This window comes from Meriones unguiculatus, chromosome X, assembly GCF_030254825.1.
Source record: "Meriones unguiculatus strain TT.TT164.6M chromosome X, Bangor_MerUng_6.1, whole genome shotgun sequence".
In the NCBI taxonomy this organism is placed as follows: domain Eukaryota; kingdom Metazoa; phylum Chordata; class Mammalia; order Rodentia; family Muridae; genus Meriones; species Meriones unguiculatus.
This window is the reverse complement of record NC_083369.1, coordinates 15,988,809-16,012,347: the sequence shown is the minus strand read 5'-3', so window position 1 is coordinate 16,012,347 and position 23,539 is coordinate 15,988,809. Positions and strand designations below refer to the sequence as shown.

The window sequence follows — 23,539 nt, the reverse complement described above, 5'->3', positions numbered from 1 at the left end:
AGCACAGGGCTCTCGGCTCTCACTGCTTCGGTGGTGAGGAGTGTGGGCCCAAGCTGCAGCTTGTAATTCACAATAAAAAGAGCCTCATGTATTTACAGTGGAGTCTGTTTATTCCTGGTCTTTTGGGGTTCATGAACTGGGCAGAACAGATTCAAGATGGCGGCGACCAGCACACACTATATCTGAGAGGCACAGGATCTGAAACTGTGAAATTGGTGAGTGGAGGGGTAGCTGAAGCAAGAACATCCACATTGAGGCTTCCTGGGCCAGACAACCCGTGAGCAGGGACAGTTTGCATTCAGGTCACTTGTGGAGGTCTCTGGGGTCTGAGAGTGGAGAATATTCCATTCCCCCACCCTGCACTTCCCCTTGCCCCAAGCATGGGCCTCCATGCTCAGCAGAGGTGGTGTACAGTAGCCATTGCCCCAGGCATAGGCCTCACTGCTTGACTGAGGTGGCAGTGGTTGCCCCAAGCACAAACCTCCTTGCTCCATGCTCGGTGACTGAGACAGCAGAGGGGGAGGCCATATGGGCCTCCCAGCTCAGAGGCTGCTGCAGTGGGCGGCTGCTGCCACAAGCAGAAGCCTCTGTGCTCAATGACGTAAGTGGCAGAGGTGTCTGCCCCAAGTACTGGTCTCCAGGCCGGTGACCAAACAGAAGACACCAAGGAGCTGAAGGATCTTCTATACTTTCATTTGCCTCTGCGGACACAAATCTGAGGGGTACCCCTGTGTGTTTCCCACAGTCCTGCAAGTGAGTGAGTATACCTTTAAGTGACTGCAAGCAGAACCCCAGATCCAGTGTCCCTCTACTCTAGCAGCCAGACATTGGATCCCTGTCCCCGCCACACACACACTTTGGGCAACATAGGGATCCTTGGGACACAGTCCTCAACTTCGAAGCCCCTGTTTTGTGGGTCTCCCAGTGAAGTCCAGGCAAACAATTCCAGGAGCCAAGATTTTGCAACCCAGATATATCTGAAAAACTGGAGGACAGTGCAACAGGCTTGTGAGCCACTGAGACATGCAGGGCACCCACACGTGTACATTGTGGTGGCTCTGTTGCTATCCTTGTGGAGCTCCTGTCCTCTCCATGTCTTACTATCTTCCCCTTTTTCATAAGATACCCTGCACTCTGCCCAAAGTTTGTTTATGCTCTCAGCATCTGCTTTGATACAATGCTGGGTAGAATCTTTCAGAGGGCCTCCGTGGTAAGCTGCTATCCTATTTCCTGTTTTCTCCTTCTTCTGATGTCCATCCTGTTTGCTTCTCTGAGTGAGGATTGATCATCTTACCCAGGGACCTCCTTCTAGCTCACCTTCTTTAGGTGTTCAGATTTTTGTAGGTTTATCCTATATTATATGTCTAGTATCCACTTCTAAGTGAGTATATACTGTGTGTGTCTTTCTGTTTCTGGAATACCTCACTTAGAATGATCTTTTCTAGTTTCCACCATTTGCCTGGAAATTTCATGATTTCCTTGTTTTTAATTGCTGAGTAGTATTCTATTGTGTAAATGTACCACAATTTCTGTATCCACTTTAAGATCAACAATCAATCAATGGGACCTCATGAAACTGAAAAGCTTCTGGAAAGCAAAGGACATTATCAACAGAACAAAATGACAGCCTACAGACTGGAAAGGATCTTCACCAACCCTACATCTGACAGAGGGCTAATATCCAGAACATATGAAGAACTCAAGAAGGTAAAAAGCAACAAATCGGGTAATCCAATTAAAAATTGTGTATAGAACTGAACAGAGAATTCTCAATAGAAGAATACAGAATGGAAGAGAAACACTTAAAGAAATGATCTATGTCCTTAGTCATCATGGAAATGCAAATCAAAACGACCCTGAGATTTCACCTTACACCCATCAGAATGGCTAAGATCAAAAACTCAAGTGACAACGCATGCTGGAAAAGATGTGGATAAAGCGGAAACCTCCTCCATTGCTGGTGGCAATCTAAACTTGTACAACCACTTTGGAAATCAATCTGGCACTTTCTCATACAATTAGAAATACTGCTACCTCAAGATCTAGCTATACTTCCTAGGCATACATCCAAAATATGCTCAAGTATACAACAAGAACATTTGCTCAACCATGTTCATAGCAGCTTTATTCATAATAGCCAGAATCTGGAAACCACCCAGATGTCCCTCACCTGAGGAAGGGATACAGAAATTGTGGTATACAATGGAATACTACTCAGCAATTAAAAACAAGGAAATCATGAAATTTTTAGGCAAATGGTGGGATCTAGAAAAGATCATGGTGAGTGAGCTATCCCAGAAGCAGAAAGATACACGTGGCATATATTCACTTGTAAGTGAATATTAGACTTATAATATAGGATAAACATACTAATATCTGTACACCTAAAGAAGCTAAGCAAGAAGGAGGACCCTGCGTATGATGATCAATCTTCATTCAGAAAGGCAACAGGCTGGACATCAGAAGAGGGAGAAAAGAGGGAACAGGACAGGAGCCACCACAGAGGGCCTCTAAAAGTCTCTACACAAAAGTGTATCAAAGCAGATGCCTAGACTCATAATCCAACTTTGGGCAGAGTGCAGGGAATCTAATGAACAAAGGGGGAGATAGAAAAACCTGGATGAAACTGGAGCTCCACTAGGAGAGCAACAGAACCAAAAAATTTGGGCAGAGTGGTCTTTTCTGAGACTGATACTCCAACAAAAGACCATGCATGGAGATAACCTAGAACCCTTGCACAGATGTAGCCCATGGCAACTCAGTCTCCAAGTGGGTTCCCTAGTAATGGGAACAGGGACTCTCTCTGACATGAACTCAGTGGCGTGTTCTTTGATCACCTCCCCTGCAGGGGTGCAGCCTTACCAGGCCACAGAGGAAGACAATGCAGCCAGTCCTGATGAGACCTGATAGACTAGGATCAGATGGAAGGGGAGGAGCCTCTCCCTTATCAGTGAACTAGGGGAGGGAGTGAGTGGAGAAGAGTGGGGAGGAGGATGGGATTGAGAGGGGGCAAGGGAGGTAGCTACAGCTGGAATTCAAACTGAATAAACTGTAATTAATAATAAATAAATAAATTTTAAAAAATCCATTATGTATATGTATCATATTTATATTTTCTATTCATCTGTTGATGTTCCTTTAGACCGACTTCATAATTTGAGTATTTTGAATAGAGCCACAGTAAATCTGAGTACTCAGGTACTGTGATCAATTACTAACAATACTTAGTTAAACATAGCATGTTTGGTTGACAGTTTGTTCTCAAAATACTTTCAATGTTATTCTGACCCACATTGCTTCTGATATAAAGCCAACAGTTAATCTAAATGAAGATCTCTTACAAGTAGTGACCTAGATTTTCTCTTGCCATTTTAATATTTTTCTCTTCATCTTTGACTTTCATCCTTTTTATAGTACTATGTCTGTTTATGGATTGTTGGTATTTATCTTTCTTATGTTTTATTTGCTTCATGAATATGCAGGTTATTGTCAGTAAAATTAGAAAGTTTTATCCATAATTTATCTAAATATTTTTCTTGCCCTGTTTCCATTTTTATTGCCATTAGATACATTTGTGTAATTCATAGTTCCCTCTTTTCTTTGTGGCTCTGTTTATTTGTCCTATTTCTTCCTGGCTAGCAAACCTTACATCTTCCAATATCTCTCCAAGGCCTTTTTCTATTAGTTCAAATCGAGTGTTGATCCCTTGTAGTGTTTTTCTTTGTTTTTGTGCTTTGGTTATTATTTTAATACTCTCCTCCTCCCCATCCTCCTTTTCCTCCTCCTCCTCCTCTTTTTCTTGGGACAGGAATTCTTCTTCTTCTACTTCTTTTTCTTAGAGAAAGTGTTTCTGTGCAGCTCTTCCTCCTCCTCCCTTTCCTTTTGTTTTTTTTGTTTTCAAGACAGTGTTTCTCCACATTGCTCTGGATTTCCTGGCACTTGCTCAGTAGATCAGTCTGGTCTTTAACTCAAAGATCCTCCTGCTTTGCCTCCCAAATGCTGGGATTACAGGCATGTACCATAATTCCTAACTTTGAAAACCCAGAACTTTCATTTAGTATTTTGAACTTACGTATCTTCATAGTCTCCATTTGATGCCACATGACATTTTATCTTTGTTTGCTTTCTTAATCAAGCTTTCCTTTAGTTCTATATTATAGGATGACTGTTCTTTCCTGTTAAATCCTGTACCTGCTCACTCTTGTAGACAGACTCTGCTGCTGATTTATTTCTAGTCAGTCATGCTTTCCTATTTCTTTGAATGCCTCGTAGCTGTTGTTGTTGCTGTTGCAAACTGGGCATTCGATGATATAGTATAGCAACTCAGGATACTACTTCCCAAATTATACTTATTATTTGCTTATAGCATGGTTGAGTTATTGTAATAAATTTTGTTTGTTCTTTCTCTTCCTACTATGCCACAGTGGTAAGCATTTTATGTTGTTCCTCACACACATTCAGCTTTAGGTATGTTAGATACCTAGGGACAGTAGTGATACTAGTACTGTTACTCTCATTCTTTCTTTAACCACACCTAGTCACTTACAGGTTATAGGTTACAGCCTGTACTTACAGGACTACCTATGGGGCATATGTTCCATTTCAAAATTGTCTTTCTTTATCTGTAGTCAAGTGTTGAATGGCTTCAGTGTTCTGTGATCAGAAAACATCAAATAGAAAATTTCATAAACAAATAATTTTTAAAAAATGTTTAATTATTTATTCACTTAATATTCCAATCATAACCACTCCTCTCCTCCCAGTCATACTCTCCCTGCCTTTTTCCCCTACGCCCCTTCCGTACCCTTCAGAAAAGGGGAGCCCCCCCACCTACGCATCCCGGCATATCAAGTTGCAACAGGATTGAGTGCTTCTTCTTCCCCTTATTCGTAGTTTAAATTGTATACTTTCTGAGAAGTCTGTTGAAGTTTCTCTTCAACCTTCCAAGGGCATTAATCGTCTTTTCGTCTAACGTTTCCATAATTTCCACTTGTTGGTAGACTTTTTAGCCATTGTAAAGAAAATCAGGTTAGCTAGGCATAGTGGCACACATCTGCAGTCCCAGCACTTGAGGAGGCAGAAGCAGGTGGATCTGCTAGTGAGTTCTAGGCCAGGCTGGTCTACAAAGTGAATGCAGGACAGCCAAGGCTACTCAGAGAAACCCTGTCTCAAAAGTAAGTAAATAAGTAAACAAAAAGAAAGAAAATCAGGTTAGTTGTTCGGTGTGACAGTACTGACATCTCAGTAGTAGTCCAACGCTGTATCGCAATTGCCTGTATCACTCACCTCACTTTATTTCATCAAAAAAGCAATGTTATCCCATCGCAGCAATTAAGGAAGGAAAGGGTGGGGACACTACATTATCTTGCAAAAAGGAGAAAGACAACATATAAAATTTTTAAATTTAATTTTAACTTTCACTATTTAAAGTTGTTTTTGCATATATATATATACACATACACACAGATATATATGCATACATAAATATTCATATATATTTACATAAATGTAAATATATGTGTGTGTGTAAGTGTGTATGTGTATGATGTGTGTTCCTGATGCCCATGGAGACTACAGAGGCTATTGAGTCCTCTGGACTGTACTTAAATATAGTTGTGAAATACTACATGGGTGCTGGGAATTGAACCTGGTCTTCTGGAAGAGCAGCCAATGCATTTAAACACTGTGCCATCTCTCTAATCCCTCAAACTCAACTTTATTACCAGTATTTTTTTTTATAATTGTTCTGGGTTTTCATTGTTGTTTTCATAGCTGACAGTTCAAGGGGGATAAAGGTCCATTATGATGAGGTAAAGTCAGAGCAGCAAGTCACAAGCTGGTCGAGGTGGGGGGTAGGAAACTAAGAGATCATATCTTAACATGCAAGCATGGAAGCAGAGAGAGTAAACTGGAAGTAGGGTGAGGCTATCAATCTCAAAACCTACCCCTAGCAACATACTTCTTCCAGCAAGGCCATACCTCTTAAGCCTCCCTAAGTAACACCACCAGCTAGGAACCAAGTGTTCATTGCTTTTTATCAATCTCTTAATGCTTTTAATTTATAAATTAACCTTTATCATAGATGTGAAGCTTAGGTTTGGAATGTTTACAACCTTAAGTTTGTTTTGTTTTTGCCATCAATACTCTTTCTATCCTCCATAAATCTAAACTGCACACCACATAAAAACAGCTTACAGTTTCATTTATAAAATAAAATTCTTTAGGAAAAATAAGCAAACAAGTCTATATATTTTCCTTCTTAAGATTTACTTAAAATTTAAGCTTACCTAATCTTTTAACCTTGTTGTAAACTATACCCTGACCAATGTAACTAAAAAAGAATGAAAAGAAAAACAAAGCCATGAGCTCTCTCTGTGTCTCTGAATCTGACTCTGTCTCTGTCTGTCTCTCATACACACACACACACACACAGACACACACACACAGACACACACACAGAGATGCACTCTCGCATGCACACTGTTACTGTAAAGAAAAGTATACACCAATATCATCAGATATTCCTTATTATCTCCAGAAAACCTCTCTTTAGATTAACCCCATACTTAAACTCTTCTGTTAAAACTATCTTCCAAGAAACCCTAACTCTACTTCTTCCTGGGTTGTCCTGACTCATTTAATTGGAGGTCCTTGAGGAGGAAGGGGATTCCTGAGGCTGCTGTGGGTGGTAACATGGGACCGTATTTCCACACTTGCTACCTCTGACAGGTACATGTGTTGGGGAGAAACGATGGATACTCATATAGGCACACACGTATATTTATATACGTATAATATACACATGTTTATATGTGCACACGCACACACATATATAGTTTTATTATTGTCTTCTGAAGTTTTAAGAATTTGCTGGATATCCTGGAATGTGTGATTTGTGGATATTGAAGAATTACTGTAATCAAATTTTATTAGTTACTTTTTGGTTGCTATGATAAAATACCAAAAGTAACTTAAGAAAGACAGAGTTTATCTTAGCTGACAGTTCAAGGGGGATAAAGGTCCATTATGATGAGGTAAAGTCAGAGCAGCAAGTCACAAGCTGGTCGAGGTGGGGGGTAGGAAACTAAGAGATCATATCTTAACATGCAAGCATGGAAGCAGAGAGATTAAACTGGAAGTAGGATGAGGCTATCAATCTCAAAACCTACCCCTAGCAACATACTTCTTCCAGCAAGGCCATACCTCTTAAGCCTCCCTAAATAACACCACCAACTAGGAACCAAGTGTTCAAATGTCTGAGTATTGACAGACCATTTCTCATTCAAACTACTGAAGTAATCAAATTGTGCCTCCTAAGGAATATTTTAATCAGTATTTGATATTTGTTTTGAACCCCAACAGACTCTTTAGATCCGTTTCATTTGCTCATTGTCTCTTGCAATGTTTGCTGTTGATATTCTAGGCTCTGTTGTCATTAGATCTAGTAATCTCCTTCCAAATCCCTTCATTATAACCTCATTCCTCTGTGGGGGCTCTTAGGGTTAAACAGCTCCAACGCAGTTTCGAATGAATTTAGTTCCTTTGAGAAGAGATGAGAAACGATCCGTTTTATAACCTGATGATCCCCCTCCCCCTCCATCTGTACCCCTGATACTGAGGGAGACTCTGTGAACCAGGTCTCTGAGCTGGAAGTGGGAACAATGGCAAGCATCCCTTGCATGAAGCAAACGCTGTGGGAGCTGAACATTCGATGGAGGGGCTGCTGTAGAGTGCTCTCCCCTCTACCTCTCCTGGTATGGAGCCAGGATCTCATAAGCTACTCAAGTTAAAACCTACTTCACAGATAGATAATGAGCAGGATAGAAGTTACACTGACCACATTTGCCCTGGTTTTAACCTGACAATAGGGTTCTTTTGTTTCTATGAAGAATGCTCTCCAGCTTGTTAGGAGCTGGCCAAGCATGTGCCTGCATCAATCTAGGATGAAGCTTGCATGTTGCTGAGCTGGGAGTGGAGAGGGAGAAGAGAGGAAAATACTGGCTCACCAACGATGAACTGCAGGAGATTTTTTTTTTTTCATTTTGGCTCACTAACTACGAACTCTAGTAGATTTTTTTTTTCATCTTCTATTTGCTTTTATGACCATTCCCAGGGGCTTTCAATGATGTGTTTTTTGAAATATTAGTCACTTATTTCACTAATTGTATTGGGGAGCAGGTTAGCAGAGCTGCTCACCCTGTCATGCCAGAAGTTCCTTTCTTAAATAAAGGTCTGTGTTTAAATCTCTTCTTGTTAAACTGTTTATATCCATTCCCTTAATCTTATTCGACACCACACGGCTTTATTTGCAAAATGCACAAATATTTGTCTAGGTCTAAGGCACTATTACCTCTTAAAAATGCAATAGTTTTCTAATTGATCTTTTGCCTACCTTTGGCACTCTTCCTTGTATTGCCTGACAGGCCAGTATGATCCAGTTAAAAGTTAAATTGTGTATCATGGTATGAGAGAACCAGGCCTGACACCCCCAAAAGTCACCAGGAACTAGTGATCTCACCCCAAGGTCACCAGGTACTAGGCCATAGGTCACCAATTCCAGAAACAAGGTTATAAGATTCCCTACCCTCGGAACAGCCTGAGGATAACCACAAGAATGGGAAGGTATATAATCTCAGGGTGGGGCATTTATGTTGGATAGCCCACTGGTCTTGTAGTAGAACATTTCATAGCACAGAAAATACCTAACATTTCTGAGGTCTATAGGGACCTTGCTCAATGTTATGTTAGCCAATCATTTTGTAACAAGCTTGCCCTTGCTAAATGTCATCCAATCATGTAGCTGCTAAGCAGGAATTCTTGGTTCTTGGGTTCTTGTTCAAACCCCAATAAAACCCCTGCCATGCAGGTGCTTGGGGCTCTCCTCTCTGATCCACTGCTTTGGGTGACAGTGGAAAGATTGAGCTTAATCCCGAATAAAGCTCTTTGCTCTTGCATACGTGGTCCAGTTCCTGGTGGTCTTTGGAGACCTTAAGATCCAGGCATAACATTTGGGGGCTCGTCCAGGATCCACAAGACCTTCTAGGATCTCCCGCATGTGGAGGTGAGCACTGGCCTGTAAGTGAGCACTCTGTTAAGTTCTGTGTCTGTTTGTCTGTGTCTATCTCTATGTTCCACGTTCCTCTAGTTTCTGTTTCAGGCCTCAGAGCAAAATATGTAATCTGTGTTGTTGGGAACAGTTAGAGTGGACACCCTGGACAAATGGGGACCTGGAAGATTTTCCAGACCCCTACTGAGGGGAAGAAGGTGCTCCTGAATTTCTGTAAAGAGTGATAGAGTACCCGGTTTTCTGTGATCTCTGGATAAGGATAAAGCGGATAGCTCCAGTTTGACTTTGCTGCTACTTTCAGTTTTTCTGCTGCAGGAGTGGTGTGTTCTGTTGTCTGGCTGTGTGTGTTTTTCTGCCACACAGGCGGCGGGGTTTGGCTCTGTGTGTGTCTTTCTGGTTAACTGTCTTGTGTGTCACTGCCTGTTTTTTTGTGAAGGGGGCTGACACCTTTTAAACCCCCTAGACTTAATTCTTGTCCATTTCAGGGAGGCTCAAGCCATGCTTCACAGGCTCCAGCGACCGTGGCTTGGAGGCACCAAGGGATGGCTACAGTATGTGGAGCCCCGGGCTTGGCGCCTCTGCCGCTGCTGTGGCTTCTGGTCTGGCAGAGCTTGGTTGCTGCTTTGGCTTTTGGTCTGGTGGAGCTTGACAGATATGTTGCTGTTCCAGTGTCTGGTCTGGGGGAATAATAAGCCACTGTCCAAAACTCTGGGGTAGTTGGGTGGAGCCCAATTTCAGGCAGGCCATCCCTAGTGGAACAGGATGGAGGGCTCATCTTGGGACAGGCTGCTGTTTCATGTTTTTTTGTTTGATTGTTTTTGTTTTTTTGTTTGTTTGTTTTTGTTTTTTTCTTCTTTTTCCCTTCACCTTGTATGCATTGTACTGGTTCATTCCTGTCTTATGTTTGTGTGTGTGTGTGTGTGTGTGTGTGTGTATGTGTTTGTTTGCTTGTGATGGACTCAAAAGGCCAAACAGCTGTGCACTGTGGCGACTTTGCCTGCCTATGCTCCCAGCACTATACAAGCTGGGGCACCTATCTGGTCACCTGTTGGGAGCATGTCTCAGGGTGGGACAGGTGGGAAACAACCAAGAGCGGGGCAGCTCGAGTTCACCCAGGCTGATGGGTGCATTTCCACCTGGATTGCTGGGAAGGCCCAGTTGAGGAAGATGGCTGGGTGAGGGGCGCTGTTGGCAACACCCATGGCACAGAGACATCCCCACCCCAAGGGTTGCTGCCCTTGGGCAGCAGTGCTAGCTGGAATCCTGGGGCAGAGGGAGCTCGTGCCACTGCTAAGAGTGCAGCTTGTGCAAACCTGGCCTCCTGGAGGAAAAGTGGTGAACTTCCACTGTAACTGTGGCCACTTCTCTTCCAAGGGTCAGCATGAGCGGGCAGAGGCAAGAAGGCACAGCAAGGGGCGGCATTGTGTGGAGCCCTGTGAAACACTGCTACCAAGTCCCAAACCCCTTAGTAGATTCAACAGATAACAAAATGCTTGAAATTACAGCTGTATGAAGTAAGGAAAGTTTTGTCTGTTTTGCTTTAAATGTATGTATGGCCATTACATGTTTATTTCTGACTGCTCTCAAATGGCTATTGTGCTGTGTATGTCTTGGTTATAGATTAACAGTTATTGGATATGTTTAAAGTTTAAATTCAAATTCTTGTTTAGAACATATGTGTACGTGTGTGTGTGTGCATAAATATTTAACATCTACAGAAACACAGATGTTTTTAAATAGCAACCATGTAGCCTGCCATGTGATGTGACTCCACCATCTTGAAATTGCCACTTGCTGTGGCATAGGGCAAAAATTTATAGAACCTCTTAGTCATAATGAATTCTGTTTATCTTCCTAATCTCTTTTATACTAAGAAGACAAGTTTCACTTTAAATTGGTGTTGATTTTAGAGACTGAATTATTTACACTGATAAAACTTGTTTTTGACTTTTAAAACTATGGTTATGCTTTGTGACTTCACTCCTAAAAAGGGTATTTTATTTTGATATTGCAAAACAGATTTCTTTTAAAAATGCATTTAAGGCTATGAAACATTTTAAAGTTTATCAGGTATTTTATAATAATGTCTTTATGGATTGTATATATACATACATATATATAAAATATGTTTTATTTTTTATACATACATATATTATATTTACCTACATGTAAATAAAACCTTGAATTCTATTTATAATATATGTAATTCATATATTTATATGCTATATTATAATTAATACAATATTATATATTAATATATTTAATATATATTTATAATATACAATATATGATATATTATATTATATATTATATCTTTTAATAGCATAAATATATATTTATTATATAATATATTAAAATATTAAATTATTATTATTAATTATAACATATAATTTTATAATATAATATATTATAAAAATAATATATTAATAAAAATATATTATTAATATTAATACATTATATATTATAAATAGTATAAATATATATTATAAATTATAATATATAATATATATTATAAATATAATTCAAGGTTTTATATACAATTTCAAGGATGTATTTTTGAGGCATGATGTGTGATTTAACCCTGGTTTATTAAGTTCTATTCAGATTAACAGACTTATTGTAAGTGTGTGCCTGGCTGCCAGTTCCTGAATGAATGGATTAATGCTGTTTCTTTCTGGTCTATAGATTTGGTATGGCCAGAATAGTTCAAGTACAGTTTTTACAATGTTCTATACTATTCTATTATGCAGTTGGTTCTAAAACTTACTTGCTTACAATGTTAGAACTCGGTTATGGGAAACTGTAAATGCCTCACAGTGCTATACCGAGGGAGGCGAAAACACCACCAGCAACAACTAATGTCTGTGCTTTGAAATGCCTGCCACAGCCTGTAACAACACATGGCTGGCCAGCATGAGCTGTGGTTTTACTGCCATCTTTATTGCGGGCTGCCAGACATGTGTAGTGATAAGTGTAACTTCTGTCCTTTAAGGTTTTTGCTGTGCAGTCTTAATCATACAATGTGGTAGGATCAGCATGATTTGAACTGTATGATTAAAAGTTTTGCTTTGATTTTAGTTGAGAAATATATTTAAAGTTATGTCCATGACTGCAGTTGGTTACAAGATTGAGCTTTACCTAGTCTTTTGTTTATGTTTTCCAGGTTAAGCCTAGAATAACTAGGCTAACTACAAAGTTTACCTATGTAGATCTACTTGAAATAGATATGGTCCTAAAACACTTAACTACAGAATGTGTCAGAATTAGAGATTATAACATTTTGTTTTACAGAATGGAGTTTAGAGCAGATAACTAAAGACAGACAGAGTAACTCATGCTGGCCCTCAAGCTTGTCAGAAACCTGTGGAATATGGCATTTTAACATGTGTATATAGATTCATTTAGCTTGTAATTTACCCTTCTCAGGTCTCTGATCTTATTGATGGCTAAGCTAATGGTAGCTTTGCAGCTAAAGAGCAGACAGTTAGATCCACTGTTAGTTCAGTAGTCAGTTCATTAGCTACTATGTGGGATTGCATTCTATATATTTTATCAATAAATGAAATTTGAACTGTCTACATTATGATTGTAGATAGTAATGTACCTACCTGGAAATGGGACACAAGCAAGACACACAAAGAGGGAAACATCACTTTTCTCAACACTGAAACAGCCAATGAGTGAGTAAAACAGAAAACAGAAAACAGACAGATCAAGGTTCCAATTCTGCCAAAGGCCTGAATAATTATTCATTATCTGGTATTCGTATTTCTGTAGTTTTTGTGTTTATGAGTGTGAGAACAGGTAAATGAAAATAGAAAGGATATCACATATGGGAAAAAGAGGTTTTAATAAAGGGCAGGAGAGAATAATATATGGCATGAAAGCAGAGAACAAACTAGTGTAGCAGAAGAGGGGAAATAGAGGATGAGGGAGGGGTATGGGGAAAAAGAAGGGTCAACCCAAATAAAGTATGTATGAAATGATAAATAAACCCTATCGAGTTGAAACAAACAATAAGCAAAACAAATCACGGAATTATTTCTTAGAAACGAAGATTCTTGTGTCCCGTTTTATGATCACTGAATTAGAATCTCATTGGTAAGCTATGAGAAATTGCTTGGTTTGTTATTTTTGAGAGTAGGGCTTGCTATGTAACTCATGCTGGCTTTGACCTCTTTTATCTTTCTGTGCCAGTTTCGGAGTGCCGGATATACAGATGTGTACCTTCCTGCCCAGTTAAAAGTTAACGAGCTCCACTGTTGTTCTGATACACATGGATGTGTGTATCTTGTCCTAGAGATTCTTACTTGTCTCTTTATGGTGAGTACCTATACACTAAAAAGCTTTTTTTCCAAGCACTGTTTGGAAGAACAAAGTAACAATGTAATGAGAATGACACAAATCTCCATGGTAACATGTACAGTGCAGGGCCCAGCCAATACTAGAAAAAAAAAATTAGTGCTCAAGCACACTTAGGAAATTGCAGCTTGTAGAACAGTCTGCAAAGGCCAAGCTCTTCAGTAGCCTGCCAGGTGTTGCTTCCTTCTGTTACAAAGATAAAACTTTAGCTTGAAGATGCAACTAATTCAAGTGAATTTTCTTTGCCAAGTCAGAGAGACAGAAAACATGTGCCTTACGTGTAGAAATACACCCGTACCTTCTCTTGGCTGTATCAAAGTTCTGATTGTAAGCACTCCTAGGGGTTTTCGGAGGACTCAGCAACATGGAATCTCTTGCTTAGCTACCTCTGCTAGGCTACGCGTCGGAATCCATGAGGCAGGGAAGACTAGAAAGAGTTAACAAGCGAGCGCGCGGCAGACTGGCAGCCAGGCCGGCCAATGAGGTATCTAAACTGCCAGGCACGTGCGTCTGGTGTGGGCGGGTATCGTACAAAGTGTGCGGGAGGGCCACAGAGGCCTGGGGTTGAGAGGGCAGCCAGGGTTAGACGTTTGGAGGAGGCGGGGGCTGCGAGGAAGCACGTGTCCGCATCCCTTTCTTCCTGTCCTTTATCCTTTTATTCTTAGGGTTTGATAGCAGCGGCGACAGCCCGGAACCCCGTGTATGGCCACGGAGTTACAGCTTCCGGACTCCATGCCCTGTCACAACCGGCAAGTAAACGCTACTTCCAGCCCAAGTCCAGATCGTCTGCGAGCAGACGACCAGATACTGGATCATGCCGAGGAAAATAAGGCTACTTTGGCCAAACTGACTCTCCTCCCTGGGCACGCCCATTCTGGCGTGCTCTCGGAGTGGGACTCTCAGGCCTGTGGCAACACTAATCTTCACTCTGAGAACCACAGTGATAATAGTGACAGTGGCAATTCCAAGGCACCTGTAGGCGACCCCCTCCTAGGGGACTGTGAACTCTCCCGACAGATCGGGGCACAGCTTAAGCTGCTGCCAATGAATGATCAGATCCGGGAACTACAGACTATCATCCGCGACAAGTAAGCCCAGAGCGGAAGGGGAAAAGGGAGTGGAGGGGCCGCAGGGTGAAAGTAAAAAGCCTGTGTTTGGATTTGGCAAACTGATCTCTGGAGATGAGAGCCAGGCCTCTTTCTTTGGAGTGTGAATAGGGGAGTCAGTGAGACAATTCTCTAGCTCTCTCTTCCTGTGGTTAGTACTGCTTTGTGGAGGAATGAAACCTTCTAGGTAGCCTTCAGCCTTTTCCGGCCTCTTTGTCTTAAACATGACTAATCCTCAACTGTGCCAGGTAGGTACACATCCCTATGCCACCTGCTCAGTTCCTGACACGATGTAAATGTATAACCCAGAAATGTTACACCCTATGGTTATTATCATACTTTAGCCCAGGCTCAAAGAAAAAACTCGATTTCAAGGGAAATGATATTGTGTTCTGCCGGCCCTCTGACTCCTGTCATTTGCTACTGCAGTGTGCCATTTTCTTTACTGTTTGGGAGTTCAGATTTACCTGGTTGGCAGAAAGTTTATCATTCCAAACTTATCCAGGTTGTCTTACTGAAAACTTGCAGAAAGTAGTTTAACAGCAAGGCAGCCCGTGAACATGTTGGACCCTCCTAATCCCACAAATCAGTGTAGCGGAGAACTTAATTTTTTTTATTCATTTATTTATTTTTTTAATTTTTTTATTATTATTTTTTTACACTTTATTCACTTTGTATCCCCCCCATAAGCCCCTCCCTCCTCCCCTCCTAATTCCACCCTCCCTCCCCCTTCTTCATGCATGCCCCTCCCCAAGTCCACTGATAGGGGAGGTCCTCCTCTCCTTCCTTCTGATCTTAGTCTATCAGATTCCATCAGGAATGGCTGCTTTGTCATCTTCTGTGGCCTTGTAAGATTGCTCTCCCCTCAGGGGGAGGTGATCAAAGAGCAGGCCAATCAGTTCATGTCAGAGGCAGTCCCTCTTCCCATCACTATGTAACCCACTTAGACACTAAACTGCCACGGATTACATCTGCGCAGGGTTTCTAGGTTATCTCCATGCCTGGTACTTGGTTGGAGTATGGGTCTCTGGGAAGACCCCTGTGGAGAACTTAATTTTTAAAATGCTTTTGGAATGAGTTTTCTTGGATAAATACATACCACAATGAAATACAGCTGTGATCCTTCCTTCTTTTCTATCTATCTTTCTTTTTTCCTTTTTCTTTTCTTTTTGTTTTTTTCGAGACAAGGTTCCCCTAAATTGCTGTTCAAACTCTGACTTCAAACTTGAAGGCACAAATTAATCTCTCAAGTAGGGGGAACTACTGGATATGAGACCATAATCTGGCTCCTATTGGCAGCTTTAAATGAATAGCTACAGCATGTAAGACCACTATCTTCCTTCCCATCATGCCTTGGCATTTTAAAAATTCCCTAACATGAATCAGATTTTAGCAACTTTTTCTTTATCTCCTTGTTGTGGGCTCCTGAGTTTCCTTACTTCAGTTTTCCTTACTCTTTCACATGCATGCATCTATAAGCTGTTATTTTAACATAGCAGCCTTGATTTGATAACTGCCATCTAAACAGCCTTCCTTGGCTCATCAGAACCTATCAGCCCTTAAAATTTCTTTAACAGAAATAAAACCAAACATTTTGCACATCAGTGTAGTATTACATAATGATTAAATCAGATTAAATAAATTTATTTCTCTATGCACTTATCAACTCTTTATGGTAAAAGCTTTCTAAATCCTTTATTCTGGCTTTTTGAAATGTGCAGTACTTTATTATCTGTAGTTAACATACTATGCAATAGTACAACAAAGCTTCTTGCTCCTACTCTAACTCAATACTTTTTTGTTGTTTTGTTTTTTTGAGACAGGTTTTCTCTGTGTAACTTTGTTTGTCTTGGACTTGCTTTGTATACCATGGGCTTGCTTTGCAGATCAGGTTGGCCTTGAACTCACAGAGATCTGCCTGCCTCTGCCTCCTGAGTGCTAGGATCACAGGTGTCCACCACCATGCCTAGCTTCTACTACGTACTTCTTGATCAACCTTTCTACCTCTTTCTCTTCCTCTCTTCTCCCCATCCTTTAGTAAAATCCCATTTTTGTAGTCAAATTCCCTGAGATCAACTTTTTAAGACTTCACTTCTGACCAAGATCATGCAGTTGTTGCTGTTTTGAATAGTTCAAATGAAAGAAGTTACATATTATACCACGCTTATGTGGCTACTTTCTTTTATTTTTGTAAATTTATTTGTATTTTTATAAATTGAAGTTTATTTACTTTGTATCCTTGCTGTAGCCCCCTCCCTCATCCCCTCCTAATCCCGCCCTCCCTTTCATTTTTCCTCCCATGTCCCTCCCCAAGTCCACTGATAGAGGAGGACCTCCCCTTCCCTCTGACCCTAGCCTATCAAGTCTCATCAGACTGGCTGCATTGTTTTCCTGTGGCCTGGTAAGGCTGCTCCCCCATCAGGGGGAGGTGATCAAAGGTGGCTAGTTTCTTTTAGTATGATGTTTTCAACGTTAATTCCTTTTTGTGATTGAATGGTACTTCATTGCATAGATGTGCTGCAGTTTGTTTATATATCCAATGGCTAATGAACATTTGGGTAGTTTCTACTCTTTCGTTATTATGAATAAGACTGCTGTGAACATTTGTTTATATGCCTTTGCTCAGGGGTGAGGATCTTAAGTTTTCATTAGATTTCATAAAGGTTATATATATAAAGGTTAAAAACCATTCATACATATCTTGGAGAGAGTATGACCTTCAGCATTTATATATGATAGAGTCTGTATGTCTTGATTATATTTCATTCTGAAAAGTCTGGGTTATATAGCGACCTGAGAGTAAGTAGAATCCTTTCTATTTTTCTTCTGAATTTGAAAGAGGAGACAGTAGAATCTCATTAGGGGGATTTTAGACAACATGTTTAACATCTCTCTGTTTCTGCTTTATCATTTATAAAATGAAGATGTTGGTACAGCCTCCTGGAGCTCTTTCCTGAGACGCTAAAAGAATATTCGATCCATGAACACTGTAATAAACTGTGAAGTGCTTTGTATATTGACAGCATTTAAATTCTTCATGTTGGAAATTATGCATGCTTTTTACTGATACAGTTTAAGGGATTTGCTTGTACAGAGAATTAAAATTCTTAATTTGAAAATCAATACCAAAGCCAGGTCTTGTGGCTCATGCTGCTAATGCCAGCATTCAGGAGGCTAAGTGAGAAGGATGGCTGTTAGTCTGAGGTTAGTCTGTGGTGATTAGTGAGGAACAAGCCAGCCAGAACTACCTAGCAAGACTTTCTCTCAAAACAAATAAAAATAATGAGAGAGCCTACATAATTTGTACCTAGCTTTGACATAGTATAGAAAGGTCTACTGTAATTTTTCCTAATGAGGTGATACTCATTCAGGCTGGAGACAATGGATTTTTAGTTTTGTTTTTGTTAATCAGCATAATTTGTTAACAAAAGCTTTCTCTTTTTAAAAATTGTCTTGCCTTTATGCAAACAAGGTCTGTTTCAGGCACTGTAGGAGCTGACAGTGTAAGCAGAACTATATTCATGTAGGTCTACTTATAAAAGGTACAAATGGGTATCATAGTCTGTCCTCTTTGAAGCATATGCTTTTCTCTCTTTTGATACACATACACACACACATACACACACACACACACATTATGGAGTTGTCTGATAATAGAAGCCTTTGGAGTACATGTTGTTTCTTTTATTGTTCCTGGTTCTTAGAATCTATTTAGTAAAGGGATTGCTTCCTGAATTGACTGTGGCATGGGGAAATGGGGTGATCCAACTGAACTGCAAGTTGTATATCTATAAAATAAGAAAGATTGAGAACATTGTCCTGATTTAAAATGGTTTTATTTTTTGAAGTTTACAAAATTTGAAACATTTATGTTGGCTGTATTATTGAATTTCAAGGAAATGATTTTCTCTCTTTGAGAGTGCAGTAATCTAAATGCTGAATGGAATGGATAATATATTCAGCTATGCATACATGGGTCACTGGCAAACGACGAAAAAGAAATGACTCCTTCATTTTCTTGTGGCTTCTTTTTGTTGCTGTTGAAATGGATTAAACTATACAGCCTTCTCTTCCCGAATAATAAATCCTGTAGAATCTGAGTGTACTACATCTCTCCCTTGAACATGGTTCATGATCTCATGCATAAGGCAATGAGCTGAATTTTAAAAATCAATCTCCAATCCCTAGTTGTGTGTGTGTGTGAGTGTGTGTGTGAGAGAGAGACAGAGAGAGACTGGTTTTGTCTTCTGAAATATTGTGGGCACTTTGAGCATAGTTGGTCTTTGTACTTGTCGTAGGAGAGGCTTTGGCATGGCTTGTGTAGGCTGCTTGGATGGGAGCTGAGCAATTATCTTAAGAGTTTTCCAGTCCATAAAATGGCACCGAAGAACTACCTTAAGCCTTGTGACTAGTTTTCAGTCATCTGGAAGGAGACATTTAACCTCAGATTGGATTGAACGTCCTGTGCAATTGTAGAGTGAGTGTTACCTAATGTGATGTGAGTCATACAAGTAACGTGATGTTCTTAACCAACGCTGTGCATTGGAACAGAAGTCTTTTTAAAAAACAATTTCCTGGCTCTCATACTTAGAGGTTGTTTGCAGTCTTGGGTGGAACCCATTTGCAGCCTTACAAATACCACAACGATTATTCTGTGCTCAGATGAGACCACTGCCTCTGTGAGAATGCCCAGACTCCCTGTGTGGTGACAGGCCTGGCTTCAGACTTGGCATATAGAACAATTCAGGGATTTATACATGAAACAGAAGTAGCTTAAAGAACTTGTCCTGGCATCACCCTGAGACTAGAGGAATCTCAAAATTTGTCATTTCAACTTATACGAAACCGAAATGCTCACTATAGGGAAAATTTAATTTACAGACTCTCTAAAACTTGGACATGTTTTTTTGTTTCTGTACATTTTCCATTTGAATTTTCTAACTGGCTGTAGTGCAATAGGGAGGAAGTCCCATCTTTAGGCAGCACAAATCCCTTATATAATGTGTTAGGGCTATCCTATTAATGTCTCACAGGTTACACTGGACCCTAGCAGGTGAAAATTATACCTCTTGTTTTTCCACCTGCTTTTTGGAATTTATTTTGAATTCTACTTGGAGATGCAGGTAAACAATGAATGGCTCTGTATTTTATAAGCTTATTAAGGCATTAACAGGCTGTGACTTTCCTGACTTGCACCTGGCAGGTGGAAGAAGTTGTTTTTTTTTTTTTTTTTGTTGTTGTTTTTTAATTTCCATTGAGTTAGATTTGTTCTAGTGTGTTGTTAACGGTTTGTTTTTTGAAGGTGATGGGAAGAGCAAAATCCGTTGTAAACCATCTGCATGCTACAGCAAATCTTGCGGCCGTTCTTGATTTTAGTGATCACATAATGGAGAAGTGAACCTTATACTTTGCTCACTAAACCACAACTTGAAATGAAACCTACCTTTTTAAAAAAAATTATTTATTTTTATATTTTTTTAGTTTTTGAGACAGGGCTTCCCTGTGTGGCTGTCCTGGACATACTTTGTAGATCAGGATGGCCTTGAATTCACAAAGATCCTCCTGCTTCTGCCTCTCTGAGTAGAAATCTACCCTTTGACTAAACCTGACAGAACTGCTCTTAGGTTTCACTTCCCTGCCACCCATTGGTTTAACAAAGAAAATATTAAATCTGAGTCTTCACACTCTTAGTTTTAATATTCTTACTTTGAAAGTCCATTAAATTATTCCTGTCCTTAGCAGGTAAAACACAGGATGTCCAGTTAAATTGAATTCAAGAAAATAGTGAACATTTTTTTATATAAGTATAACTTAAATATTGCATGGGATTTATGAAATTCAAATTTAATATCCTGTATTTTTATTTGCTAAATGCTCACTCCAGTTTCACTTCTCCAAATGTCACAAACAATCCATGTGTATAATCATCTAGGAAGAGTGATGTGTTTACAGTTTTCAAATGACATCCAATTCTGTGTGCCTAGGATTTGATTTTACTTAAATTGTTGTAAGTTATGACTCCTCAGGAGTTTGTTTTCAATTGCTTTTGGAAAGCGTGTATTATTTTTCAAAGTGTAGTCTTGCTGTGTGGACAAGGCTGGCCTTTAACTTGTTAGAGATGCCAGTCTGTCTTTGAACTTTATGATCTACTGGCCTCATCCTTCTGAGTGCTGGTATCACAGGTTTCCACCAGCATACCCTGTCTCTTCAGGAAGATCATTTTATTTATTTGCTACTTGAACTTTATTTTGAGAAAAAGTTTTGCTGTGTAACCTGGGCTGGCCTGAAACTCCTGGGTTTAACTAATCCTCTGTTGTGTGACACTATCTCTGGGTGAACAAACATCTACTCATCCCAGCTATAGCCCCCTCCCTCATTCCCTCTTAATCCCACCCTCCCTTCCTCATCTCCCTGCTCCTCTCTAAGTCCACTGATAGGGGAGGTCCTCCCCTCCTTCCAAGACAAGATTTTTTCATGGTTTTGATAGAAATTGAACAATTATGATTTGAAGTAGAGTGTATAGAGTGAATAATACCTGGAGTCTACTTTCCATTAAAAAATATTTTAGACAAATGATTCAGACCCATATTGGGTGAAAAGGAAGATTCAAACAGCTTGATCAGATAAGAAAATTCTGTTCTTATGAAACTGTTCTTGGCTGGGTTAAGAATTTCAACATGATGTTGAAGGCCACTGTGAAATTTTTTTAATGTAATCACCTTATTGTATTCTAGCTTTACTTTAATTTCTAAATTGATTTAAAATAAATAGTATGAGTTGAAGCTTGCCTAAAATAACAGAAGGCAATATAGTAATTGCTGTTCATAACTTGGAACAGTGGATGATTTCATTTGTAGGTCAAATAATTGTTAAGCGAAGACATTTCCTATTAGATTCTCAGTGTATAGCTTTTGTAGAATGGATGTATCATGCAAAGATTATACGCTAAAGCTGATTTTTTTTGGGGGGGAGGGCAAAAAAGGTCTTAAATGTCTGATTCCAAAGTAAAAATAACAGATGGCTCTATCTCTGATCACTTTGCCTGTGTAATAACTTGATATATAAATGTTGAGAAGTGTTAAAAAAAGACATGTTGCCAAAATATATCACAGGATATTTCTTTAAGACTTGACAGCTAAAGAGATAGCTCAGTGGTTAGGAATACTTGCTGTTCTTGCAGAGGACCTGGTTTTGATCCTAGCATCCACATGGCAGCTCACAACAACCTGTAATTCTAAATCCAGGGCATGATAGGTTCCCTTCCAGCCTCTATGGACACCATACATGTACATGATGCACAGACATACATGCAGGCAGAACACTCATATGCATAAAAATAAATAAATATAAAAAATTAAAGGAATGCATTAAGCTTCTACAATAACCTGAAAGCTACAGAGTTTCCTTCCCTCTTGAAAAGGAGCTATGTTTTGGCTGCTGAACAAGTTTGCATAGGTCTAGCATAATAATACTATTATTTTTTATGTAGTTCTCTGCTTTTCACTTCCTTGACAAGTGTGTTTGAAGTGGTCTTATTTGAAATCAGCAGTACGCATAACAGAGCCTGTTTTAAATGGCTTCTCTATGTAAATAGGTGTGTATGTGTTTAGAATTTTTTGAGTCTAGAGAATAGAATGTATAAATACTACTAACACATATTCTTGCTGTTGCTTAATACGCCCATAGTTTAGGGAATAGCATCTACAGTGGTGGTAGAGCTGTGATTACTGTAAGAAGTACAATGTTATTTGTGTCAGGTACATTTTGTTGCTTTCCTCTGTTAAAAAAAAAGTTGAGTGCAGCTGGGCATGGTGGTACACACCTTTAATCCCAGCACTAAGGGAGGCAGAGGTAAGCAGATTGCTGTGAGTTCAAGGCCAGCTTTGGTCTACAAAGTGAATCTAAGACAGCCAAGGCTGCACAGAGAAACCCTGTCTCCAAAAACAAACAAACAAAAAAAAAAAAAAAAAAGAAAAGAAGAAGAAAGAAACACTGAGTGCACATGCAAAAAAAAAAAAAAAAGTGAATTATCTGCCGAGCTAAGAAACACTTGCATTTACCCCTTTGATGTTATGATAAGGAATATTTTAGTATATTTTATATAGACAGGTAGGGAATTTTAAGTAGATAAGCTGTGAACTAATCCATTCCATCAAAATGTATAACATATGAAAGAAGGAAGAGGAATAATGTTAGAATTTTACATATAAGAAAAGCATCAGTGTCTTAACATTCAGGGGGTGGAGGGTGGTTAACAACTTGTGGGTATGACAAGATTGCATTATTATTGTGTGCCTACCTCAGGATAGGAAGGAAATGTGTAAGAAAATGACAGGAAAATCCAGGTAATGAAAAAGAACATGTTATAAATGATTTGGGAAAGAGGGCTTAGAAATTAAATCACATGTTCTTGAAAGCAATGACAAAAGCAGGGGACTTATTTTAATTCAAAGAACTAAAGACCAAGTATTTGGATTATGTATCTCTATTGTGTGCCTAGAAAGCAAGGTGAACTTAAGGGGGGAGAGTGGGAAAGCTAGTTTTCTTACTGTAAGGTTTTTTTCTCAATTTGAGCTTGTAGCCTTGCTGTCATCTTCCAGGGGATCTTTGTTCCCTGACAGCTCAGTGGGAACGGCATGATCTTTTCAGTTCTTATCTTGGATATTGATATCAAGTAGTCAAATACCTATTTACAATAATAGTCATGAAGTCATTTCATTTTATGTCTGTATCCTAGTAAAAACATATTGCCTTAGTATTAGTCTGTACACATAAGCATTTCAGCTTTTAGTATATAATAGGTCTTAATATCAGTGTTACTATAATAAGTTATATTTTACTTTGAAGTTCTAATTTAGACTAAAACTTGTACTTTTTTATTTTATTTTTTAGGACAGCCAGTAGAGGGGACTTCATGTTTTCTGCGGATCGTTTGGTAAGTGGAGGCTTTCCATTTTCATTTCGCTGTTATACACAGTGATATAATTCTGGTAGGCCAGGAGGC

The 23,539-nt window shown here is 39.5% G+C and overlaps 1 protein-coding gene across 1 annotated transcript in view; it reads left to right on the top strand.

Moving 5' to 3' along the window:
* Positions 1-13,966: 13,966 nt before the first annotated feature.
* Uprt (uracil phosphoribosyltransferase homolog) overlaps positions 13,967-23,539 on the top strand; it is a 29,621-nt gene continuing 20,048 nt past the window's right edge. Inside the window, exons 1-2 of the mRNA XM_021627801.2 lie at positions 13,967-14,517; positions 23,428-23,470. Coding sequence (XP_021483476.1) covers positions 14,132-14,517; positions 23,428-23,470 — 429 coding nt within the window. The 5' untranslated portion in view covers positions 13,967-14,131. The remainder of the gene's footprint in view (positions 14,518-23,427; positions 23,471-23,539) is intronic.